Source organism: Kluyveromyces marxianus, chromosome 8, assembly GCF_001417885.1.
Source record: "Kluyveromyces marxianus DMKU3-1042 DNA, complete genome, chromosome 8".
Taxonomy (NCBI): Eukaryota; Fungi; Ascomycota; class Saccharomycetes; order Saccharomycetales; family Saccharomycetaceae; genus Kluyveromyces; species Kluyveromyces marxianus.
The window spans coordinates 322554-348366 of NC_036032.1; the positions used below are offsets into that span (position 1 = coordinate 322554).

Below are 25813 nucleotides of genomic sequence, written 5' to 3' on the forward strand. Positions count from 1 at the left end.
ACAAGGACAGATAGGATAGTGATACTTTTACCAATAAAGTCGCTATTTGGACTTGTTGGAGATATAATAATTAAGTTTAAGATTGGAAATATTTTCAAGTAAAGTTTGAATCTTCGAGAGTTGAATATATTTAGTTATGATTACACCGAGGTTCACCATCATACAAGATGAGGAATACATTAATGTGCAAATCAAGGTTTCAAGCATAAGGTTCAATGCTTCAACTATGGAATTAGTTATCGATGGATGTATGTTCATATTCCATTTGTCCCCATATTATTTAAGGTTGAGATTTTCTGACGAATTGGTCGAAGATGAAACGTTGAATAAAGTCGAATACGATTCCAAACATGAAAGTATCAATTGTAAAATCCTAAAAGCTGTTAAGGGAACAGAATTTAAAGACTTGGACCTTCCAGTAAAGCTTTTGGCTGCTAAAAATGAGCAGCCAAAGCCAACCAGTGGTCCATTGATCCAGGAACTTGATGCCAAAGAAGAAACAATCGCTGATATTAGAGAAGAAGGCCAACAATTTGATTGGGAAATTAAGCAAGAGATCACTTCGGATGACACCCCAATTACAAAATATGGATTTAATAACAGCTATTCCGGCTACATGAATGTTTCTATATCGAATGGTAATGATATAAACGAATTGGATGACCCTGAGCATACGAATGCAGAGGATCGTGTGAAGGAAAGGTTAAAGAAGGAGAATTTGAAGTTTGATCCAGAATACTTTGCAGCCGAATATATGACTTCAAAGTATGGGGACGAAGAAGAGCTTCAAATTAATGGTATAAAACAGTTGCTAAACTATACTCCTCCTCTTTGTCAAAGTTATAGAACATGGTATAGTCAATTAGACCCCGAACAAAAGGAAATGAACGTTTCATTCCCCGTGGAGTTCACAGAAAAGGAGCAGAACCAAATGCACGAACACCTTCCGAGGAAGACTTATCTAGTAAATGATATCAAGACGCAGTATCTAACGATACTCTCTATACTCTATTCATACACTTTTGAACAAATTGAAAATGAAGGAAATCATACCACTGAGAGTCACTGGACTATTGGGAAGTTAACACCGCAGATTGCTATGCTTGATCAACAAATTCTTTTGTCCGAATCTATGTCTGAATTCTCTCAAATAAAAGCTATTATAGTTACCGCTATTCGCAGAACGTTAAGTTATCCGTTGCATCGTAATTATGATTTGTGTATCAAGGCATGGAACGACACTATCGATCTCTTACTCGGTGGCAAGCGTTTGGTAATAAAAGCTCTACTTGATGTCCATGAACTATACCGGTACCACGATGTATATTATGTCTACAACAAAATTTTATTGGACGATTTGTGTGCGTGGTTCATATCTCAAGGGAACGACAACGTAATCAAATCGTTGGCACTACAAGCAAAAAAGGAGTTATCAAATGTGGACAAGTCAAGCATTGAATTCGAGTGTGTTTCTGGAATAAACGAGGAAACAGGTGAAGTCGAATGGGAAACATTAACCGTAGCTGAAATCGAGCAGCTTGTGGAGCAAGAGAAATGAACTTTCTACTAATTCTATATCAGGGTATTTATAATAATAATAATACTTACATATACATATATATATATATATATATATATATATATATACTATAATTACATATTGACCAACAAGAGGTTAGGTATTCAATAGATTGTCAACATAATTTGGCCCTTTCAGAAGCAGTTTTGGACTATTTGGGTTTTTTCTTACTTGTTCAAGTGAGGTATCATTGCTGCCTGGTTCACTGAAAGTATCATCATTTGTCCCTTCCGAAGACCCTGTGGAGTTGATATCAACCTTAGCACTACCGGCGCTTTTCTTTGTATCAACGTTGCTATTAATGTTACTGTTATGGTTACTGTTACTGTTACTATGGGTGTTAATCCTGGGATCTTGCACTGAAGCTGATCTTGAGTGGGATTGCTTGAACGAGATTTGATTAATGGAATTCAAATCAATAACACCGAATGCCGAATTAGTCGAGCTTGTTCTTCTGTGTTTACGTACTGAGGATGGAAATGACGAAGGACCCGAAGCTCCTGTAGTTGGAGATATGGTAGAAGGTCTCTTGGGGAAACCATTATTGCCTGACCCCTGCGCTGAATAAGTATGCCATGCAGAAAAGTTGAGCACACCAGTGGTTGGTTCATTTTTCAGTGTAGGCAGTGACTGCATTCGTTTGTGGGTATTGGTTTGAGGTGTAGACGCCTTTGAACTTCCGTGGGAATCTTCTTCTTTGAGCAGCATATTGCTATTCAATGCCGCGACGGCTTCTGCCCCGATTCTTGCTGGTGAATGGGTCCTTCGATGCGTTTTCATCTCTGACCCAACAAGCGGCTTCACCTGTTGTTTTGCAGGCTGGTTCGTGGGTGGAAATTTGTAGTTTCGGGGCTGCTTATCAGGAATGGAACTTATTGGCGATTGCTCCTTGGCATATATCATCTGTCGAACATCCGTACTTTCAGCTTCGTTTGTCGGAGCAGTTTCAGAATTGAAAAGAAGTGGGATCTGAGGAGCCGGAATGCCAGCATTCACAGCTGTCTTCAGTAGCTCTAGTGATTGATTTACCTGTTCTAACTTATAATACTGCCTCTTAGTTTGTTCTTGTTGAGAGCGCAATTGCAATGCTTGGACTAATGTCTCCTCTGAATATGGCCATGTTTTAACATTGGAACCCAAGAGCACTGCCAAGGCTGGTACCTCAGGTAGCCTATCATTCGACATCGTGTTTCATGTATCTATAACGAAGCCTTAGGTTGTAGTGGTAACTCTAGCTACCTTCTTCCCTTTATCTATATGTCTTCTCAAATTGTAAATACTTTAGATTACATACACTGTAATTTGACATGAACTTTTTTTGTCTTTTGTTTTACAGCGTAAAAAATGGTAGGAATACTTTTAAGGAAGAGAGAGATAAGTCCGTACTCACAAAGGCGCCGTGTTTCAGCTACGCTACTGGTAAAGCGGACATCTGTCTATTGTAATTATAACGGGGTGTGTGTTTTATAACTGGTAGATATACTCTATATATATATATGATATAAGATGTTCCATTTAGAAGCCGTTCTTCAAGAAACAATGGATAAAACAGAGATAGAATGTAGAAACAAAAAAAAAAAAAAAAAATAATAGTGTGATAGTATAATAATAGAGGAGTGTGCCAGCCGATTGAAGCTATACCCAGATGGTATGGTTATATATAGGGGTGTGTTCTTGTTTCGGGCCCAATTCAGACTGTTTCCTCTTCAAAAACCGTTTCGATGGGCTTTTCCATGAATGCTGCGTGAGAAAAGACAGAGACAATAGATGCACCGACTAGCCACATCAACGTCGAGATTGGAGATGCTAGGAAGCCCAGTGGCACAGCAACGCATAATAGACCGGTATATAGTTGCGAGGTCTTGAAAGATCCAAATGGAGTCACCAAGTCCGCACCATTTAGCTTGTTGATACCCATAGTTCCCAAGAAAACAAACACTATTACAATCAACAACAAAAAGTTGGTTAGCAAAGAGTACACACTCAACGCACCAACAATCAAAGCATAGTTGGTCGAGAAATAGCCTAGGTTGTAACCGACTCTGGATTGTACCTCTCCAAAGTTTTGAGGCTTGGAAATTCTCTTCAAGTCGAAGAACTCTTGTGGAGGACGAACAGAAGATAGCTTGTTTTGGAACGACCCGATTTCACTCTTGATACGGTCAAAAGACAAGTTTTGAGCAAAGCTGGAGATTTGCTGCATATACGCGAACAATATCGCTTTTTGTTAGTACATCGCCATTTGTAATGTAAATAAATAAATAATATCAGCCAAAACAAACACGAATTGACGCGCTCAAAGACTTTAAATCGTCACTAAAACATACAGATAATTGCGAAAGGTTGCTCATTGTGTTCAAGTTTATCTTTGTGAGGCACTAGCAATGTGGTAAATGCTCTTTTTTTTCTCTAAATACCAAAAATGCCAGATATGCTAAGTGATTGCTGATCTATATAATCATAACAAGCTGGCGATTTAATTCCTCTATTATTAGTTTAATGTATTTTTTTTATAAAAAAAAAAAAAAAAACAAAATAATAGCACTAATAACAAACAATAATAATACTTGGAATTTTCATTGTTTCACGACAAATCGGCACAGTACAAAAATAGAGAGAGACGTAAAAGCCGTTAAGTGTAGGGAAAGAGAAGAGTCACGTGATGTCAGATATATGTGTATACATATATGTATGTATATATATCACGTATGTGTGTGTATAAAACATGTATATATGTCGTTGGCCAGGTGGAGTGGATTATAGATCCAAGTCTTGCTTGACTAGGGCCTTGCAGATTGGATGGTAGGTGTCTTGTAGCTTTTCGAAGGTTCTGATGGCCAAGTCACGGTCGACTTCGTTCAATAGACGGAAACCTGGACGGACGTACTTCATTCTACCGACAGTGCCCAACCATTCAGCCAAGGCATTGTAGGCTGTAGTATCGTGGGACTTTATTTGCAATCTGAATTTTCTGAAGATGACTTCTGTGTTTTGAGACTTGCCGATCTTTTCGTCGTAAATGGAGCAGAAAGCTTCGCAAGCATCACGGTGGGAGGACCAGGAGAATGCAGAGTTTTCTGGTTGACCGCCTTGGACCAAGGTGTCCAAGAATAGGACGATTTGGTTGGAGGAGAATGATGCGACGTCGTTAGCAGAGAAGGTCTTTAGGAATTGTTGTGGGTCGGAGAATTCTTGGGCAGCGGCGATCCATTTGTTGGCCAAAGAGTAGACGTTGTCGGCCAAGTCTGTGATTAGCTCTGGCTTTGGAGGCATACCTGGGGTGAATAGCCATGTTTCCCAGTCGACGGCTTCCAAGATGGCGCGTTTGTCGTGGAAGAACTCGAACAAGGTGTCCAAGAATTGCCAAGTGTCCAAGGATTGGCGTGCGAACTTGCTGAAGTAGTGTTTGATGAATGGATCAAAGGCTTCTTTGCCGCCCAAGACGTTTTCCAAGTGGAACAACAAGTTGGAACCCTTTTCGTATGGGACAGTGGAGAAGGCGTCATCTGGGTCAGCGCCGTCCTTCAAGTTTTGGACCAAGCAGCTGAATCTTTCAGGGTTTTTCATGGCGGAGATGGAGTTGTCCAAGTCATTCCAGCCAATCAAGGCGCTGAAGTGTCTGGTGGCTTCGCCGTAGATAGCACCGGTGATTCTTCTTTCCAAGTACACGGTCCAGCCCTCGTTTAGCCAGAAGTGGTCCCAGGAACAGTTGGTGACCAAGTTACCGGCCCAGGAGTGGGCCAACTCGTGGGCGATAACGTCGATGTTGGACTTGTCGTGGGCAATCAAGGTTGGAGTGGCAAACGTCATGTTTGGAGACTCCATACCACCGTATGGGTAAGAGTTTGGGTTCACCAAGATGTCGTAGGTGCCCCACTCGTACTTGAAGATGATTTCTTCCGCAGTGGTGATGAATTTCTCAACGTCACCGTCGAATTCCCACACAGCGTCCTTCAAACGGTATGGTTCAGTGTAAACCTTGGAACGAGGACCAATCGAAGCGCTCACAAGGTCACCGGATGCGACACCGATCAAGTACGCAGGAATAGGAACGTTTTGCTCGAAAGTGTAAGTCTTGGTGGCCTCATCGAACCCGGTTTGGATACCGGAGAACACAACTGGCAACTCAGACTTGATGTTGGCCACAAATGGCGACTTCACACTTGGAGTGTCGAAACATGGGAACAAACTTCTAGCATGGATGGCTTCCAATTGCGAGAAAACGTATGGCTTCCCGGAAGTCTGGTGCACGTCTAGCCATTGCAAAGCAGTACACTTATCAGTGGTCGAAAACTCAAGAGACAACTTGAACTGTTCGGGCAAAACCGACGGAGTCGCAACTAATTGCGACCCCAAAGGATGAGATCTTGGCAGAATCTCAAACTTGACGTTTTCCTCATCGTTCACTTGGACTTTGCTAACGTCCAAGAAAGAAGTGTCCAACTTGATCGCAGTCTCGTCCGCATTGCGTTTCTCAATTTCATACGACACTCTACCGCTAATCGTCTTCTTGTCGAAGTCAACGGTAACGTCCAATTGAGATTTCTTCACCAAGAACGACTTGTAGTTGGAAACAGTCGAGTAATCGAACTCTGGAGCCTGTTTTGGACGGCGAGATTCCAATACTGGAGGAAGTGGCATGGCGATTTTTGAAGAAGCGTGCAAGTACCTTGTTGTTATTAGATTTGATGACACAATGGCCCTTGGAAATCTTTTACAGATCATTCACAAGAGAAACCCACACGATAAAAACACGAAACTATATTCTGTCCCAAACTAATACTGGCCATTCATTCATGCATGTGGCCATTTCTTGCGATGCCAACCCTGCCTGCAATTCCTTTGACTTTTTTTTTTTTTTTTTTTTTTTTTCCCAATCATCATCAAGCAGTTCTTCACAGCCTTTTGGCAGGTCTAGGCGTGGGTTTTTTTTTTTTTTCAGTTTGACACATTCGCGCCCGCGACCGGGTAACGGAGGGGCCGTGCATCCTATCTTACGTTATGTCTCTGGGTTCTGTATAAGTCAGTAGGCCAGGTGGCCCTGGTGGCCCCGTTGGCCCCAATAGGCCCGCTGGGCCCGGTGGGCCCGGTGTTTGCCCCTCAGAAAGCCCACTTCCCAATCGCACTCGCAATCCCCCGCCCAACAACAGGACCCGCCAGCCTAGCAAAAAACTCGTACCTCGCAAGCACCACCACTATCGCCCCAACACGCACCAGAATCAGATACACCAGCGCCAGCACACACAAAAGCACCACAGATGTCGGCACAAACCTCGATGAATACAAAAACCGCTCAAAACGGTCCACGCCTGAACTCGGCCTTCTATGCACTCTGAATGCCGATCTGGCAAACCGAGGAACAACCTTCGACAGCTTCCTCGACTGTGTATCCTTTGGCATTGCCATTCGTCTTGCTGCTACTACTACACACTCCAATCCTTTGCTATGGCAAACCCTGTGCTATAGCTGGCTCACCTCACTTTTACCAATCCAATACTCATCTCATCTCATCTCATCGCTGATCGCTGTGACTGTACAACAGTCACAACATACAAACCTGCCTACCTACATGTCACGTCGCACGACTCACTACAAAACCCAGCAATAATAATTTCTCGAAACGCTTTTTTCCTCTCCAAAGCGTCAAAAACGTAAACAAAAAGGGTTCCATACGCATCGGGAATCCAGCGGGGAACAAGCAAGCAATACAAACAGCATGCCAACAGCATGCAAACAAACACTTCAGACAACACACTCAATGTGAAGAGGGTTGCAAAGATCCCGAACCCCCGAATAGCCTAGGGAATAGCCCCCAGGGCATACCCTAATGTCACGTGACCAAACCCCTCTTCTTGTGCCTCTCTCTTGTTGTATAATTTATTTTTTTTTTCCCACTCGAGCGCAGAAATCTCGCAGCACCACAAACTCGACCCACTAAAAAAAAAAAAGAATAATAAATGCTAGTAGTAGTAATGGTAGGTGGTGCTACCAGAAACATGACATTATTACCAGCGCTGAGTTTCCACTAGATACTTCGGGCATCCTCCAGAAACATCCTTCCAGATTTTCCTGTCTCCTGACAACACACACGTTTGGCTTCACACACGTTTCGCTTCATACCAGTGGAACTGGTACTAGCACTGGCACTTGCTAATGACCCTAGCCCTGGCCATTGGCCCACACGGTCTTTCAGATCGGCCTGCTGGCCGCTCTGACTTCGCTTCGCTGCGCTCCCCTGCGCTCCCTGTGCTCCCCTTGCTTTGCGATCGAAGCATGGAATGCAGAAAGGAAAAAAAAAAAAAAAAAAAAGTAAATAGAACGCTTTAAACAGTATACAGCAATAAAAACATGCGTTGAACCCAGCCCGATGTGTTCACCGGGCAGGAGTTAGGTAGGAGTTAGTGTGAGTGGGTTGGAACAGCCCTCCCTGCCGGTTTCCACTGTGTAATGTAAATGTAGATTTGGGAAAGATTTGGGAGCTACTGTTCTAAGTAAGTGGCCCCCAAGTCCCCTCTAGTCTACTCTACTCTACTCAGTTATACTATGCACCTACTGACTACTACTTACTCCCCTTCTTGGGGCAAAAACCTGGGCCTTTGGGGCTCCCGTTTGGCACCCTGGTTGCGTTGGCCCACAGCTCCCCCAGGCTTTCCTGTTCTTATTGTGTTGTGTGTATATAATTATTTTTTTTTAAATTTTTTGTTTGTTTTTTACTTCTCTTGTTAGCCTTAGTTTGGCCTTTGGTATTAGTTTCCAAGTTTTTAAGAGTTTCTTATTTGGAATTCACTTGGTTTAAGACAGGGAAACAGAAGTTTGAGGAAAGAAAGACAACTAACTACAGGCCAGCCAGAAGTTGGAACAGGATTTGAATTTAAAAAAGCAAACGATAAGCGACATATACTGTGTTAGACTTGACAGAAGTAATATAATAGCGCTCTCTCACTCTGTCTGTTAATTTTTTTTTGATTTTTGGTTTCGTGCTACATACAGATTTGACTGATATTTTGGGAGTTCTATATATTGTTTGCGCTTGGGTATATTGCAATGTCGAAACATAACACCATGACGAGTAGCATTGGCGATATGCTTTCGCAGAACCAGTTTAGTCTACAGCAGTTGCAACATATACAGCAGCAGCCCACACGGAGCCTGACTTCGACTGACAACACTAATGTTAATATGAACTTCCAGCAAATTCCGCAGGGCCAGCCGGTGCAACAGGTAGCACAGGGCCAGCAGCCTGGGAACCGGGCCAGCCAGAGCGTGCCTTATCCGACAGACAACATTTCTATCGATGCGAACCAGCCGAGGCTCTCGATTAACGCGGACGCTGGGGTTGCCGGTAATAGCGGGATTCTGGACGAGGGTCTCTCTTTCCATCACGTGACTTCGGGAGGAAACCTATCACTACAGCAGTTACAGCAGCAGCAGCAACAGCAACAACAGCTCAGACAACAGACAAACTCCCTAACCAGCGCCCAAACCCAGGCTAGCAGAAATAGACAATCACTACAGATGCATCGTTCAAACAACCAGTTGGACCCTAGGTCTCCGTTGGTCGTGCTAATGCCAACCAACGCGAACCCTACAGAAGTTCTAGCACAGAGGTTCGCCGCCTGGAGAAGCATCATCAGATCTTTACTCGTGTACTTACAGGAAACGGTTTCCATACAGGACGAATTGGTGAGGCAGCATTTAAGGTTACAACACGCTATCAACTTCCCTTTCTTCACCATCGATAACCAGTATCAGCCAACCACGCCTGAGGAGAAAAATATGCAGAGATTCTTCGTACCGCTAGGCCATGGATCCATCCAGGACTTGCCTACCTTGTTCAACCAATACCATACTCAAATGGTGCATGCTGCCTCGAAGGCGTCCAAAGAGCTAAATACTGAGGTGATTCCTAGATTGGAAGATATGAGACGTGACTTGCTTGTTAAAATCAAGGAAATTCAGTCTCTAGAGTCGGACTTCAAGAACTCCTGTAGTAGGGAACTACAAGAAACAAAAATACGCTTGAAAGCGTTCCAAGACTCTTTGGAAGCAGCCAAATACGGTTCAGTGAAAGAGGATCCATACTTGACGAAGATCCTGCTGGAAAAACAGATCAAGAAACAGTTAACTGAGGAAAACTTTTTACATGAAGCATTTAATAATATACAAACCTCGGGTAAGGAACTAGAAAAAGTTGTAATGATGGAAATTCAAAACGCTTTGACCATATACGCAAGGCTCTTGGGTCAAGAAGCCCAGTTGGTCTTCGACACGCTTATCACAAAATTGGATAGCGGCTTCTTCAGTAAAGATCCTGTGTTCGAATGGGAGAATTTCGTGGCAAAGGATAGCAATTTCATCGATCCTAACCTGCCAATGAGACGTATCAAAGAAATTGTCTACAAAAACCAAAATGACCCATTCACCTACGAAATTAAGTCAGGTGTACTAGAAAGAAGATCCAAGTTCTTGAAATCCTATTCAAGAGGCTTCTATGTCTTAACACCAAGTTTCCTACACGAATTTAAGTCGGGAGACAGAAAGAAGGATTTAGTGCCGGTAATATCATTGTCCTTAAACGACTGTACTGTAGCAGAGCATTCCAAAAAGGGCTCTTCAGATTTCAAGTTTATTTTGCATACAAAACAAAATGGTATTATTCACAGAGGGCATAACTGGGTATTCAGAACAGACTCATACGAATCTATGATGGACTGGTTCAATAATATAAAGAAATTAACTTCAATTTCTAACCCAGTAGAAAAAGCAAGACTAGTCAACGAAAAGCTAGTACAAGATCGTGAAGGACCAAAATCCAACCTCGATCAGTCACAATCAACCCCTCAAAATAACCAGGCTCCAAGAATCAGTTTCGATAATGAGGATTCTATGCTAGCAACTCCAAAAACAGAAAATGAAGTTAATGCCTTCTCAGAAACAACTGGAAATACAACTCTAAACAATTCTGTTGTTGAACACATGAACAAAGGAGCAAATTTCACAACCCCTAAAAATCCTCGTAAATCAGCTCAGTACTCTCTAGACAGTCGAACTGCCAACGGTACATGAAGACATTGTAAGTTAATATCTACCAACCCGCTATTATCAACTCTCATATTAATATCTTGTTATTAAGAAAACTTCAAAAAAATCCCCAAAATTTAAAAAAAAAAAAAATTTACTAAATATATGTAATCCAAATGGCCTTGAGACATTTGTGATATTGCAACACATCTATGACTTCACTTCTTTGTATGTGAGCAATGTATTAATTTATATACTCTTATTGTTTTATAAGTGTAATTTTTTTCTAATATCAATCAAACATTTAAAGATTGAATGGTTTTAATCTCATCAAGCACTGCGTGCCACGATTTTTCAAATTTAGCATCTGAAAATTTGGTTAGAGCGCACTGCTTGCCTCTTTTCGACACCTCAATTCTTTCAGAGAGACCTAATTTTGCAGCTTCTGCGAAAAGATCTGAGAGAGTACTGTATTTTGATGCATCTTTTGAAGAAAAGTCAGGATCGCTTTTATCTTTAAAGAATAAACCGGTATATTTTGCCTCATCTTTTGTTTGCTCATTCTTCTTGTCATCCCATGGCACAACGATATCATATAAAGGACCTGCAGAAGCATGACATAATGGGATCAAGCCACTTGCCATATATTCAACTACTGCAATGCCGAAGTGTTCATTCCACATTGCATTGATCCCAAACCAAGAAGAATATAAGATATTCTTCATATCTTCATATTTACAATCAGTCTTGAATTCTAGGTATTCAGGAAGGATCTTCAATTCTTCAAAAGCAAACTTCTTCAGAGATTCAACAAAATCTCTATCTGACTGGTTTCTTGTAGAACCAATTAAAATTAATTTCGGTACCGATAACTTATTATCGTTTGTTTTGATAAAGCTTGAGAATGACGACAAGATAAGATCGTGTCTCTTTTCTGGCCTGAACTGTGCTATAGCAACAATTTGGTTTTTTCTGTCCTTATTATCAATCTTATTACTACCCTCGATCAACGATTCCGTAGAACATGGTGGGTATATAATCTGAATATTTCTTGTACTGGGCCAAATTGACTTGATATGGTTATAAGTCCAAGTTGAATTTGTTGTTGCAATATCAACGAAAGAGCCCGCAAATCTGTATATTAACATGAACATCTTCCAATACAAGTATTTGATGTTGAGTTTGATATTTGTTCTGAATCCACTCATATTTTTCAATTTATTTAGCATATCTGTCGATATGACGGGGTAGTGAGTATACGTTATGATTGGAATATTTGCGAACCATGAAACAAATGGATATCCAAAGGGATATCCCATGGTTTCGACCCAGTAATCTGGTGTTAAAATTGATAAAGCTTCGATGGATAAAATAATAGACCCTATTGCTTGTCCCAATAATGTAAATTTCGGCCATCTTTTTGCTTCTACAAGGTTTCTTTTCGTGAGGAAGATGAAGACAATTCTATTAGAATCTAATCTATATTCAAACCTTCTTTCAACACTTTTTAAGATATCTATCCCACTGACGTCATTATCACCAGTATATATTACGCAAATGTTATTCTCATCATGGTTTAATGTTGATTCAACAGCCTTCCATAGTACTTTCTCTCCTCCGCCACCAGCATTACAGTACGGATGGAAGAATCCAAATATCTTTCTCTTCGTTTCTTGTCCTAGTTTTCCAACAAAGGATTCTCTATCCTTTCTATCATAGTAAGAGATGGCCACTCTATCTCCATAAATTTTATTCGTGTAATCTGAAGGTCTAATGGCAGCTAATACAAAGGCTCTCCTCACGGAAGCATTTTTCCAACCAAAGTTTAGAACTGGTATTCTATTCAAATTATTAGAGCATCTGAGCAATGAATTGTTGACACGTAACCTGAGCTTTGGGGGTAACGATACCAGTAGACTTGGTATGAATTCCGATAGTACCCGAAGAGAAACTAGCAGAAATAGCAGTAAGCCAAGGAAAAAAGTGATGAATTTTGCAAGGCTCATCATTCAATGAGCATATGTATCCTTTATGACCAAATTGAACCTATAATTGATTGCTTTCTATGATCCCTCCTTCAATATAATACGTTAAATATTTGTTTAAAGCCCAAGTTCTATTATATATATATTGTGCATTTTTCAAATATAAGCAACAAACATACTTTCTTACCTTAGGTTCGAAACTTTCATCTGGGACAAGAAAAGAAGGTACGAGAGTTAAAAAATTTCATAAAGAGCTTTGATGTAGATCTCTACAGTACTAGTTCTTAACTATATGTGAATTATCAATACGTCTAAGGAAGGTATAAATTAAAAACTATATCAAAATGGTTAATATAGATGCTGTAAGATAAAATCTGACGGCTTTTATCTGTCTTTGAATTCGGTGACAAGCTCGAGCAAAGGTCCGTAGTCGTTAGTTTTTAAAATGTGGAACTCTTCCGAGAAGAGACACACATGCCTAAAGCTGGTATTAAGAACAGTTTGTAGATTAAGTTCTAGGATTTCGTTGAAATGATGGCAGTAGATGTGAGCATATACTCTGAATAATCTCTTTAATATAGGTCTTGCGATATTATCTTTGAAATCCTTTGGGAAAGGAACCCCTGGCTTGCTTGGGAAGTAATTTTCATCATCAAACTGCTGCTGGCACCACTTCATTAGATAGTCCACGTACTTTGGTGCTGGTAGTGATACTGGCGGTTTTCCAGGATGAACATTCCACAAGTATTCGTACTCGTTGGTGGCTATCATTCTAGGACAAGTCTGTGGCGAGCAAAACTCCGTGATTGACCCATATAGCATATTGATCTGGTTGTAAAAGTCCACGCAATGCACTGCGATCCACTCATCAATATTCTCTCCCTTCGGTAACTTCACTGCTTGATTTAAAACACCCTTAGATCCAAGCGTCGTTTCTACAATCTGCCTTAAATCCTGGTGGGACGAGACCACAGTGCCTGACGTGGGTTGTATGTATGGACGTTGATGAGATGGAGTATAATTGAAATCTGTAACTGGAGTTGGACCATGCTCAATCCCTTGCTGGAAAAAATTTGTCGCTTGTTTTTGAGGGGTAGAGAATTGTTGCTGATGCAGATGTTGCTGCTGCTGCTGCTGCTGCTGCAACGCGTCATCAGACCTTTGTAAGTTTAATTCGCTATTGAACGTATTTGCTTGAAGCCCATTTCCATCTCCTAAAGTACTGGCATCCGTGTTGCCAGTCTTATTATTCTTGGCTGTGTTCCATTTAAAACCTCTGGTAGATTTTATCGTCTGTCCAGGGCTTAGATGACTGATAACAAGTATATTTGGTGCCTTGTTAAAGCACCAATTTTTTAGTGTTAGTAAAATATTCGAAACCCCAAACGCCTCCTATTGTTCAACAACTATTCCACGCACGTAAACCCTAATAACTCACAAAGACATCCTGATTACAATCCTTCTAGATCTAGGGTATAGTTGTGTAAAACAAATAAAAAAACAATAACCGTGCACATACAAGTTCTGTAAGAACGACATTGTCTAAACCAATTACTCGATTGTATTAGACTGCAACTGCCTTATCCCAAATGTTGATGGCTTTACTCAAGGCTCCTCCCTAGAACTCTTTTTTTCCTATCGAACATTTGTACCAAAGAACGATGAAGTTATTTATTGAATGTTTCGATTTGGAATCTCTTTAGCATGTTTACATTTTCCAAAACAGCAAAGAAATGACAAGATGAAGCAAAAAATAAAAAAAAAAAAATTAGATACAACAAAATAAAGACAGTCACGTGCACTCCCCCTCTTTTGTCCCTCCTCAGTTGTCCCTCCTCAATTTGTCCCCTGAGATTTGAAATTGGGAGGGACAATTCTGGGGGAGGGGACAGACGAATCCCCTTTTTGTCCCGTTTACCCTTAAAAGGCATGAGGAAGAAAGCTTTCTATGTATAAAGGAAATCCAGGAAGCATTTGCTTAATTTATAACTTGATACTTACTATTTTTGAAAGGTGATGAGTGACAGAATATGGTTAGAAGTTATTTGTGCATCAATTCAATACTGTATTAAGGAGTATCAGCTTTTATAATTGGCAAGAATATTTAGCATCTCTAGTATAGTTTTTTCTCTTTGGCGTGGAGAGAGAAGAGAAAGAAAGAAATAAGGAAAGAGCTATATATCAGTTGATTCACTGAGTTTGACTGATTAGGGATCCTTTTAATGTTTAGAAGAGTTTCGTTCTCTGAAAATGTGCTGGTTTCAAGTTCAGATTCTGAGTTGGAACCTACCGAGTCAATTGACGATCGGCGTAGAACGCATCATGTGGGGTTGAAAACAGATGAGTCGAGTGGAGGGAGGTATAATACGTCGTCTGGGCTTCCGCAGTTTCAAAAGCGGCCGCTCAGTGATACGCCTGTTGTATCGAGGTTTCAGTCGCCCAGTAGTTCTGCGGAGACGTCTGCTGAGTCCTCAGCGGAAACGTCGCCCACTAGTTCTAGAAGTGGATCATCAGTTGGATCTCCGATTTTGGAACCTTTGTCGGAGGATAGAGACTTCTTGGAGAAAGGAGGGCTTGCTGGGACGGATACATGGCCAGACCAGGCCATGTTAGATCATATGGCATCGTCTCATACTTCAATTCCGAAAAGAAGGCCAACGACGATTGATGTGCCGGGTTTAACGAAATCTAAGACATCACCTGATGGTATCATTTCGCAAAAGGACCCTGGGTCCAAATTGATCATTATTATGGTTGGGTTGCCAGCGACAGGGAAATCATTCATCACAAACAAATTGTCGCGTTACCTTAACTATTCGATGTACTACTGTAAGGTTTTCAATGTGGGTAACACGCGGAGACAATTTGCCAAAGAGCATAACATGAAGGAGCAGGATTCCAAATTTTTTGATCCAAATGATGAGCACTCGAAAATGTTAAGAGAGAAATGGGCTATGGACACGTTGGATCAACTTTTAGACTATCTTTTGAAAGGTCCTGGGTCCGTTGGTATTTTTGATGCGACGAATTCGACAAGGGAAAGACGGAAAAAGATATTGCAAAAGATACATGAGAAGAATAAATTCATCAAGGTTCTGTATTTGGAGAGTATATGTTCGGATAAAGAAACTGTAGAGAAAAATATTAGATTGAAGTTACTGGGTCCCGATTATAAAGGAAAGGATCCTGATTCATCGTTGATCGATTTCAAGGAGAGATTAAGTAATTACATGAAAAGTTATCAAACCATAGAGGATGACGAAAATGTTCCCTACATTAAAATGATTGATATAGGTAAAAAGATTGTGTCTTATGATATTCAAGGCTTTCTTGCATCTCAAACCGTTTACTATTTATTAAACTTTAACCTTGCGGAAAGACAGATATGGATCTCCAGAAGTGGTGAAAGTGAATTTAATGTCCAGGGGAGAATCGGTGGAGATTCACTACTAACGCAACGTGGATGGAAATACGCAAAGGCTTTGGCTAGGTTTATGGAAGAACAAAAGAAGTTATTCAATGAAAGGCAAATGAAAGAACATCTGAAAGTATGTAGCGATGAAGGAAGTAAGCGTGATTTTACCCCAACAGAATTCTTTGTGTGGACCTCTATGAAGAAAAGAGCAATGGCGACTTCATCGACATTCAATGATGCTCACTTTGATATCAAACAAATGAAGATGTTAGACGAACTAAGCGCGGGTGATTTCGAGGGAATGACTTACGAAGAAATTCTCAGAAATCATCCTGCGGAGTACGAGGAAAGACTTGAAGATAAATTAAGGTATAGATATCCAGGCATTGGCGGTGAATCATACATGGATGTTATTAATAGACTAAGGCCAGTGATCACGGAGATCGAAAGAATCACCGACAGTCTGTTGCTCATTACTCACCGTGTTGTGGCAAGAGTGTTGTTAGGTTACTTTTTAAATTTGAGTAAGGACGTCATCTCGAATTTAGATGTTCCGTTACATTCAGTTTACTGTCTCGAGCCTAAACCATATGGTGTTAGTTGGTACTTATATGAATATGATGAAGAGAAAGATACCTTCTTTAAGGTTCCTCAATCCGAGTTGAATACAATGAAGGTTAAGGAAGTCGGATTGGTGCATCAAGAAAGAAGATATTCCATTATTCCTACGGCTCCTTCAACTGGCGGAAAGTCTAGAAGTGGAAGCCATAGTAGCAACAATACTTCATCTAGTAGCACAGCAGCATCTTCTGCTCGTATGCCCTCATTCAACCCCCCATTTTCGGCTTCTGCTCATATGAACGCTGCTTCAAGATTCATTCACCCAGGCAGACAGCATCCTGCATACCAAACACATCCTAGTCTGCTAGCACGTACTATGTCTCGGAATCATAGCTCTGACCATGTTGGAATTATAAAGAAGAGCGTTTCGCCCCGTGAATTATCGAACTCAATTGAACTAGATAAATTGAACGAAAAGCTATCAAAGTTAGCTTCCAGCGACGAGTCAAAAAATGGTGAGAGTGATGACACTCCTGCCGGCGTACCACTGACAAGAAGTCAAAGTGAATCATACTCACCAAAAGCAAGCTAAACTAAACTATATATTGAGCTATACGGATCCTTTATTTTTCCTTTTCTTTTATTTCTGTCATACATATTATCCTGTGTCATTTCATTTTATATATATATAGTAAGATAAATATAAATGTGTTTACTTTACTTCTTCTTTAATGAGGTATGATATTTCTGTCATTCAGGCTTCATACACAATACCAAAGGCATCTACCCAATGACTTACATTACCGAAAACTCCTAATATTTTCTTGTTTGCGGGGGGCATTAAGGAACCTAAGGAACCACCATTTTTATTTCCGAACATTTCAGACATACGGCCCTTGCTTGTTACTATTTGGATTCCATCTACCCAGGCTCCACTTCTTAAATTAAACCCGGCAATTACTTCATCAGGCTCCAATTTGAGATCCGCATATGTGCTATTTTCATTTCCAAATAGTACAGATGGTCCAGTTGGGAATGCATCTTTGACTCCCTTGAGCATGTTTGACACTTTACCTAGATATGTCCTTGGTGGGAGTTGCGGTGGTGGAGCTGCTGCATCTTTAGTGTAAAATCTTAATCCGTCAACTGCTGAACCGTAATAAACACGAACCATGTAGCAAAGTTCGATCTTCAAAGGAATAATACCTGTAGATGGACCACGCGCAGGGTTTCCTAGAGCAGTTGATTTGATACCAACAACATTGCTAGCAAATCCGTACTGTTTCATTGGGACAGGCTGAGTACTTATGATTTTAGGGAAATCGTTAAACTCGCCTGTAGATGCATTGATAGCATGTACCTTAATGGCAAATTTATCAGCATATTCTCGCTTTTGAGCTGGTGGGATTAAAGCGCGTAATTGATCCAAACTTACGACGACCTCCTTTTGAGGACCTGGACCACCATATTGTTTTGGCAAGTACTCCAAGTGAGCTCTAGCAAGATCTCCACAGACAATCTCGATACAGTATATACCTGACTCAGCACGAATGCTGGCGGTAGAGTTCCCCATTGGGAACACGCTGGGTCTCTGGTACTTCCAGCGGTCTAACTGGCCGGGGCGGAGCATTTCTGGGTCGTAGAAGTCCTGTGGTAGACTGAAGCTGGGGTGGAATAGGAACCGTACAATGTCTAGCCTGTTCCAACTGCACTCGTTTTTGGGCAAGATTGGCGGTTGCGCACCGTATGAGTTTGTCCTAACACTGAACGCTTCTCTTGTCAAGAAAGAACGATTCATAGTAACGTAGTCCCTGAGCATCACACCGTTCTCCTGGTGTGGACACCCCAACAAATGTCCAATCTCGTGCATGAACGCACCCAACGTAACAGTCAGGCACTCCCAGTGCGTGCTACACTCATTGCAGTCATTTGCAACTTCCGCCTTGCTGGTCCTAGTATCATCCATCAAGTATGGCACCACGTTTTGGAAACACGTAGGCCAAGAGTACAACCCGTGCGACCCAAAAATAGCCAACTTTATCTTGTCCGTCCCACCACCAAGCGCCGCGTGAGCCGTAATCAAGTTCAATTTCTTGTCCCAGTGAGTGTCCAAGAACATCACAGCCGCTTGAGACGTCTTGGAGTTATCGTTGAATGGCGCCCCGTACCTCTCAAGCTCCCTCATCGCTATTCCGAAAAGCGCCCCGCCATCCTTCGCATTCGGATTCTGCTGCGCAATATTCGCATCCCGCAACTCCGCAACCGTCTTCTCACTCCTGAGAATATGGATCTTCACCGTATTCCTCATTTCATCGTCGTTCAACAGCGTATCCCGCGTATACTCCTCCACAAACCGGAAAGTCCGTTGTCCAAACCCATTCCGCACCATCTGCTCATTCGTGAATGCCTGCATGATCCTAGCCCCCATCCTCAACTTCCGGACCGCCAAGTCAAGCCCATTCCCACCCTCCTTGCGAACCTGAGACGCTGGCGAATCAAACGTCATTTGAGAGTCCTTCCCAACTAGCAAACACAAATGAATAGGAGGATTCTGCAATAATGGCACATATGTCAACGTCAGTTGCGCCCGTGTATTGTCATCACCGGTAAACCAGAGCGAATTTTCCCCAGGCGTCAAAGCTACCATCGTCTTGAACCCATGGCTGTTCACTGGAAACGTCAATGCCGGCAATTGGGGGTGGTGAACCTGAATCGCTGTAGCTTTAGATTTGATCGTTCCATGGATGATTAAAGCCGGTGTATGCACCTCATCTCCAGATTTGACGTTATAAAAAGTAATCTCAGACATTCTACTGTTTTTTCTAGCAATGATACTGCTCTTTGCTACCTGAACAAACGCCTCAAGACCTAACTGATCCTGTCTTTTCCCACCTCATCGTCATTTAAAGGGTTTCATTTGTGTGAAGTTGCCAGTAGATTTCTTATAATATTGAAAATCGAAATTCAAATAATGCTAATAATACTAATAATAATAATAATAATAATAATCATATTGAATGTGAAGCGACGAAGGCTTGAAAAAAGGTGTTCGAGGCTGGCTGGTGCGGCTGTGCCAAAGAAAAAAAAAAAAAAAAAAAAAAATAAAATAAAATAAAAGGCGGAAACTTCCGCTCGAAAAAAAATATAAAAGAGATCACGTGTGTGGGAATGGGATCTAGTTACCCGGTCCTCGTATTTTTTTTTTTTTTCGATCCAAACACGTCACTCAGAACAGCCTCTACAAGAAACAGTGGTTGGGCAGCATTTGCAAGAAGCGGCGGTCTTGGAGGGCCCTGGAGGGTCCTGGAGGGTCCTCAAGTGGGCCAGCGGCTCGTCTACGCTACGCGTACAAGGTTGGTGCTACAGGCCAGTGGCACAGGCTTGAAAAACTCAGCTGTACTCCTTCCCTCCAGCTTTTGAAATCAATAATAAATAATCATATAATAATAATAATATATGGCAATGTATATGTGTGCTTTCTTGTCTCGAAGAAAAAAAAACTGATAGCTTTAAATTTAAACATTTTGGACTTTGACAAACAAACAAAACATACAATAGATAAACGATTTACACAGAGTAAAGCAGGTCATATAGAGACTGTTGGCGTTTAAAAGGCGGTCAATTGGTGTGTAATTGTGTTTTGTTTTAGTGAGGTGCTTTTTCTCCGTGGATTTTGAAGAAAAATCAGGAAGAAGTACGAGCAAAAGACATAATCTTTTGGATTGATCTATTCGAATCGGTTCCCCTAATATAGACAGCACAGCAGTGGCTCTAGAGCGAAAAACGTGTGGTTATGTCTCATCATAAGAAGCGTGTGTATCCCCAGGCGCAATATCAGCTTGCAGAAGGTCTTGCTCAGCCAATGGCTGGAGCAGGCGCCCCTACGCAACCGGTTGCACCTGGCCAACAGCCATTTTTGACACCAGCTCAGCAGCATTTGCACCAGCAAATCGACCAGGCTACCGCTGGTCTTGGCAATATGCAGCTACACAATGTCCCTGTGGTTGATCCTAATTCATTCCAGCAAGCTGGGGCTCCCATGGGCCAGGCTTATCCTCAGGCGTACCAGCAACCGGTGCAGCCAATGCAACAGCAACAGCAGCTGCCAATGCAGCCACAACAGCCAATGCAGCAACAGACTTATCAGCAACAACAGTACCAACAGCCAGGCGTTGGTGTTGGCGCTGGCATGGGTGTTTCCGTTGGGAAACCTATGAACCAGCTATACCCTGTTGATTTGTTCCAGGAGTTGCCTCCCCCAATCACTGACTTGTCACTTCCTCCACCCCCATTGATGGTGCCACCGGAAAAGATGATTGTTCCTAACGAAACAGTGAACCACTGCTCTGAACACTTGAGATGTACCATGAATGCTATCCCCAAGAACGGCTCTTTGTTGAAGAAATCGAAGTTGCCATTGGCTATGGTCATTAGACCATACACCAAGCTAATCGATGCCGACGCACCTACTCCTACCACCCCAGATGGTGTCGTGGTTCGTTGTAGACGTTGTCGTGCATATTTGAATCCGTTCGTGCAGATCATCGAAAATGGTTTGCGTTACAGATGTGCCTTCTGTAACCTTGCCAATACCTTCCCTCAACAAATCGACATGAACGGTAACCGTTACGAAAGACCAGAGTTCAACTCCTCCATCGTCGATTTCGTGGCCCCAAAGGAATATGCCGTTAGACCACCTCCCCCATCCACTTATGCATTTGTCTTGGATGTGTCGCAAGCTGCAATCAAGAATGGTTTGTTAGCCACCACTGCAAGAACCCTTTTGGAAAGCTTGGACACAATTCCAAACCACGACGAAAGAACAAGAATCTCCATTATCTGTGTGGACCAAAGCCTACACTTCTTCCGTATACCTCTGGACGAAGAAGGTGACAACATCAAGATGTATGACGTTGCAGATCTCGATGAGCCATTCTTGCCCTCTCCAAGTGGGCTGTTGGTTCCATTGATTGAGGCAAGAAACAATATTGAAAAATTATTGACCTCGTTGCCAGAAATTTTCCAACAATCGATCCAGCCTAAGTTTGCTCTTGCTCCAGCTCTAAAGTCGGCATTGAACTTGATCAGAGCACAAGGTGGTAAGATTATCGTCGTTGGTGCCACTTTGCCTAACGTTGGTGAAGGTACCTTACACAAGAGAAACGAAAAAGCAGTTGCCAATACCTCTAAGGAAGCATCGACTTTGTTAAATACTGGTGATGCATTCTACAAGTCTTTCCCAATTGAATGTAACAAATTCCAAGTTGCCGTGGACGTGTTTATGGCTTCTGACGACTACGTTGATATCGCATCTGTTTCAAACTTGGGTCGTTTCACCGGTGGTCAAACACACTTCTACCCTGGCTTCAGTGCTCTAAACTTGATTGACGTTACCAAGTTCTCTAAAGAATTTTCTAAACATGTCTCGATGGATCTATCTTTCGAAACTGTTATGAGAGCTCGCGCTTCTAGCGGATTGAAAATGACAGGTTTCTACGGTCACTTCTTTAACAGATCTTCTGACTTGTGTGCTCTACCAGCTATCCCAAGAGATCAATCATACGTTTTCGAATTGGGTATTGACGAACAGTTGACCAAGGAATACGTGTACTTGCAAGTTGCTTTGCTTTTGACTTCTAACGTGGCACAAAGAAGAATTAGAGTCATAACTTTAGCTATTCCAACCACCGATAAACTAACTGATGTGTATGCATCTGCTGATCAATTAGCTATAACCGCTTACTACGCTCAAAAGGGTGTTGAAAGAGCACCATCATCAGGCTTTGAAGACACCAGAGAATTCCTTAACAAGAGTGTTCAGGAAGTTTTGGCTACCTATAAGAAGGAAGTTCTAACTTCTAACACTGGTGGTGCAGCACCCTTGATGCTTTGTGCAAACTTGAGAATGTGGCCATTATTGATGCACTCTTTAACAAAACATATGGCATTCCGCTCTGGTATTGTCCCAGCCGACCACAGAGCCCACGCTCTAAATAACCTGGAAACTCTACCATTGCCTTATTTGATCCAAAATATTTACCCAACTGTCTACTCTTTACACGATATGCCTGATGAAGCTGGTCTTCCCCATGAAGAGACTGGTGAGATTGTACTACCGCAACCAATTAACTCCACTTCTTCTTTGTTGGAAAGATACGGTTTGTACTTAATCGACACTGGCTTAGATATGTTCTTGTGGATAGGTGGTGACGCTGTGCCAGAACTAGTCACTGACGTGTTTGGTACACCAGATATTATGGAAATTCCAATTGGTAAGAACGAACTTCCAGTTTTGGATGCCACAGAATTCAACCTAAGGGTAAGAAATGTCATATCTAAAATCAGAGAACACGACGATGTCATCTTCTACAAGACTCTACATATCGTAAGAGGTGCCTCTCCAAGTGAACCAATGAACCATGTCTCCGCTAGAGAAGTCGCATCATTGAGATTGTGGACTGCTTCTCAATTGGTTGAAGATAAAGTTCAAAACAGCTGGAATTACAGAGAATTCCTACAAAATATGAAAACCCGAATCTCAAAATGAGAAGAGTTGTTTGATTCCCTTTAAGCCAATAAAAAAACATAGGAAACCAAACTTCTCAGTCTATACTACCACTCACCTATTATGTAGATATTAAGTTTAAATTTAAAATTTATCTATCCAAAAATGAAAATGAAAATTTTAAAGAGAATGTTATAGAAACAGTTGCTATTTTTCTGAAGTATGTTCTATTCTGGTTCGTCTCGAGCTAACTTATAGACATTGACGGTGTTCGAAATGTTTTTAATAATAAATCTCTTGTTATATTGTGATATTTCCTCACCTTACCTTGTTTTACTTAGAGAAAGAGCTTGAAAAAAAAATAAAATTGACAATTTCTTCAGTATTTCTGATCTTGAAGCGATGAGGTAGGTAATTAAGAGGCTAGAAATACTTGAGCGATAGTATAACAAGCGACGTTATTTGGCCACAATAATCCAAATGGTGGCTGATTTGAAAGTTGTTTCTCGTGATGAACTTTTCAATGAAAGAAACGAGGAGCCTGAAGCAGAAGATTCAGTAATACTTCCGAAACTTGAATTCGAGTTCATCGAAGTGAATAATGCAGAAGGATCGACAGCAGATATAGACCGAAACACCGAAAATGTTGACACTAATAATACACAGGAAGATGATGAGTTTGACTTTCCATTATTTTCCTTTGGTGCAGCTGCCCCTTTAGATGAAGCTGACAATGGAAAGGCACAAGAAGAAAAGGAAGAAGGTGAGAGCCGTGGAAGGAGTGTCACCAAATTGATGAAAGTCTCGCTTAGAGAACCAAGTCCAGAAGTCATTAATATTACCAGGCCCCGCTCGTACTACTTTTCCGAATATAGTGAAGCAGAAAAACAGCAATTCAGAGAGTCGGCCCTTGATGTCGATTCTATTCTGAAAGAATACAAATTGGGACCGTATAAAGGATGGCCAGAATACAGAGGCAAAGTGATTGATTTAAATGAGCACAATGCCAAAATCGATTTAGAGCAACAAAGAATGAAAAAGCTGCAGAAAAAGAGACCAAGTAAGAAACAAAGAATAGCAAGAAAGCTTGGAAAAGAGAGAGAACTTCAAAGAATACAAAAGGATAAAGAAATCAAGATGATGATCAAAAAGAGATTCCATAAACGTGGTGGTAAAAAGAATAAGAAAAAAGTACCTAATCCTCTTGAAAACGCTGGAGCCACGCCTAAGAATAAACCGAAAACCTCTACTAATTCAAAGCCAAAGAGTGCTCCCAAACCTAAGTTCAGAACAGAATGATCTGTTTGTCCAGACTTTTGGACGTAATACAGTCTTTTCGTCTACGTTCTACTTTGTACATTATTTTCTACTTCTATTCAGTATACTTACTGCATTGCGCATATAATTCTGCTCTGTCTTTAGACTGTCGTTTGCAGATGATTCGCTTTCCGATACTTCGAAGCATTTTTTAATAGTTTCTTCTATAAATTGAGCATTGTTTTGTAATGATTTACCAACAGGTCCACCACGGTTATATGACATCTCGAACTCTCTCTTGAAGTTTTTACTGACCTCCGTCCAGAACTGATCGATCAAAGATTTATTCTTTTTCTGAGAAAGATAATCACGGAATATATTGGAGGTTCCCGAAGTCTCGCACTCTTTCATTAGATTCTCAAGTTTGAGGAGTGTATTTCTGTTATCCATTACATCCCCCAATGCAAGATTAAAGGTTTTTATTGATGTTATTGTTTTGATTAGAGTTTGTGAGGAGCCTTGAATTTTAGAGCTTAAAATGCTGTTAATAGTGTCAAAGAGATCCACAGAAGAGAGAGTATGCAAGGCTTTCATTAGCGTAGTAATACGCTGTGATCTGTGCTCTATCTGAACATTGTTCATACAATCTCTTGTTAAGTTTGTGGAAAGATACCTTAAAAGTTCCTGTCTTTTTGGCGCAACAATATTATTTTCACAAGACTTAATGAACTGTAATGTTGAAAGATTTGGGTTTTGTTCAATATTGGCTTTTAGTTGCGAGTGAATAGCAGCCACTTTAACACCACGAGACAATTGTTCGTCATCCACTGATTGTGTTTCCAACGATATTGATTGGAGTTGTGAAACCATATGAATGTAAAGTAACGACGTTCTTAATAACGTGGTTGTTTGATGGATTTTACTTGAAACACTTTGTAGTTTTAAGGCAGTTTCGTAAGGTTCTAAAACATCCTTTTGTAAACGATTATACGACATGGACAGATACTCGGTGTTTGATTTTAGAGTACTACCAACGATCTCTTTTTCTGCCTTTCTTTTCTCAATTTGTTCTAGCACCTGTCCAGGATTATTTTGAATAGTATGATCAATTCTTCTATCCAATTCTTGTAAGTCATAAGCACACCTCTTCAAGCAAGTCTTCAAATCTAGCACTTCTCCGTCTGTGCCATTGTTAGTGACCTTTAAGATATCATTGGCAAATTGAAGAGGACGAAAGTCTGGTTCTAGGAAGTCTTCGTAGTTTTGTAATGGGTCATTCAATGACATTTCTCACCTTTCTTATAGTTGAGAGACTTTCTGGTAATAGATTCTTAGGTCTCTCCAACGTTTGCACTTTGTAATTGCTTGTTTGACAACTCATCCACAATGCTTTTACATATTATATTGATATTTCAAAGATTTCATGCATAGGCTTTGATTATAATTCTGATCACGTGTGATGGTGAAGATGCGATTGATATGTATAGACA

General features: G+C 41.2%; 12 protein-coding genes across 12 annotated transcripts; 5 read left to right on the forward strand and 7 right to left on the reverse strand.

Moving 5' to 3' along the window:
• Positions 1-136: 136 nt before the first annotated feature.
• SHQ1 (Hsp90 cochaperone SHQ1) lies at positions 137-1558 on the forward strand (the record flags this gene model as incomplete). The annotated part of the gene is made up of 1 exon (XM_022821883.1): positions 137-1558. The coding sequence occupies one exon, from the start codon at positions 137-139 to the stop codon at positions 1556-1558; it is 1422 nt and encodes a 473-aa protein (XP_022678200.1).
• Positions 1559-1675: 117 nt separating this feature from the next.
• BOP3 (Bop3p) lies at positions 1676-2764 on the reverse strand (the record flags this gene model as incomplete). Its single annotated transcript, XM_022821885.1, has 1 exon — positions 1676-2764. The coding sequence occupies one exon, from the start codon at positions 2762-2764 to the stop codon at positions 1676-1678; it is 1089 nt and encodes a 362-aa protein (XP_022678201.1).
• A 505-nt stretch (positions 2765-3269) lies between these two features.
• Positions 3270-3930, reverse strand: YIP3 (Yip3p; the record flags this gene model as incomplete). The annotated part of the gene is made up of 2 exons (XM_022821886.1): positions 3270-3776; positions 3907-3930. 2 exons carry the CDS (start codon positions 3928-3930, stop codon positions 3270-3272), a joined length of 531 nt encoding a protein of 176 aa, XP_022678202.1.
• Positions 3931-4336: 406 nt separating this feature from the next.
• Positions 4337-6304, reverse strand: LAP2 (bifunctional aminopeptidase/epoxide hydrolase; the record flags this gene model as incomplete). The annotated part of the gene is made up of 1 exon (XM_022821887.1): positions 4337-6304. The coding sequence occupies one exon, from the start codon at positions 6302-6304 to the stop codon at positions 4337-4339; it is 1968 nt and encodes a 655-aa protein (XP_022678203.1).
• A 2358-nt stretch (positions 6305-8662) lies between these two features.
• Positions 8663-10645, forward strand: SLM1 (SLM1 family PH domain-containing protein; the record flags this gene model as incomplete). The annotated part of the gene is made up of 1 exon (XM_022821888.1): positions 8663-10645. The coding sequence occupies one exon, from the start codon at positions 8663-8665 to the stop codon at positions 10643-10645; it is 1983 nt and encodes a 660-aa protein (XP_022678204.1).
• A 251-nt stretch (positions 10646-10896) lies between these two features.
• On the reverse strand, positions 10897-12609 carry ALG11 (alpha-1,2-mannosyltransferase ALG11; the record flags this gene model as incomplete). Its single annotated transcript, XM_022821889.1, has 1 exon — positions 10897-12609. One exon carries the CDS (start codon positions 12607-12609, stop codon positions 10897-10899), a length of 1713 nt encoding a protein of 570 aa, XP_022678205.1.
• A 360-nt stretch (positions 12610-12969) lies between these two features.
• On the reverse strand, positions 12970-14124 carry MOB1 (Mob1p; the record flags this gene model as incomplete). The annotated part of the gene is made up of 2 exons (XM_022821890.1): positions 12970-13897; positions 14105-14124. 2 exons carry the CDS (start codon positions 14122-14124, stop codon positions 12970-12972), a joined length of 948 nt encoding a protein of 315 aa, XP_022678206.1.
• Positions 14125-15404: 1280 nt separating this feature from the next.
• Positions 15405-17153, forward strand: PFK26 (6-phosphofructo-2-kinase; the record flags this gene model as incomplete). The annotated part of the gene is made up of 1 exon (XM_022821891.1): positions 15405-17153. The coding sequence occupies one exon, from the start codon at positions 15405-15407 to the stop codon at positions 17151-17153; it is 1749 nt and encodes a 582-aa protein (XP_022678207.1).
• Positions 17154-17315: 162 nt separating this feature from the next.
• Positions 17316-19370, reverse strand: KLMA_80154 (putative metalloendopeptidase; the record flags this gene model as incomplete). The annotated part of the gene is made up of 1 exon (XM_022821892.1): positions 17316-19370. The coding sequence occupies one exon, from the start codon at positions 19368-19370 to the stop codon at positions 17316-17318; it is 2055 nt and encodes a 684-aa protein (XP_022678208.1).
• A 984-nt stretch (positions 19371-20354) lies between these two features.
• SEC24 (COPII subunit SEC24) lies at positions 20355-23108 on the forward strand (the record flags this gene model as incomplete). Its single annotated transcript, XM_022821893.1, has 1 exon — positions 20355-23108. One exon carries the CDS (start codon positions 20355-20357, stop codon positions 23106-23108), a length of 2754 nt encoding a protein of 917 aa, XP_022678209.1.
• A 438-nt stretch (positions 23109-23546) lies between these two features.
• Positions 23547-24365, forward strand: KLMA_80156 (uncharacterized protein; the record flags this gene model as incomplete). Its single annotated transcript, XM_022821894.1, has 1 exon — positions 23547-24365. One exon carries the CDS (start codon positions 23547-23549, stop codon positions 24363-24365), a length of 819 nt encoding a protein of 272 aa, XP_022678210.1.
• Positions 24366-24425: 60 nt separating this feature from the next.
• Positions 24426-25610, reverse strand: COG5 (Golgi transport complex subunit COG5; the record flags this gene model as incomplete). Its single annotated transcript, XM_022821896.1, has 1 exon — positions 24426-25610. The coding sequence occupies one exon, from the start codon at positions 25608-25610 to the stop codon at positions 24426-24428; it is 1185 nt and encodes a 394-aa protein (XP_022678211.1).
• Positions 25611-25813: the final 203 nt, after the last annotated feature.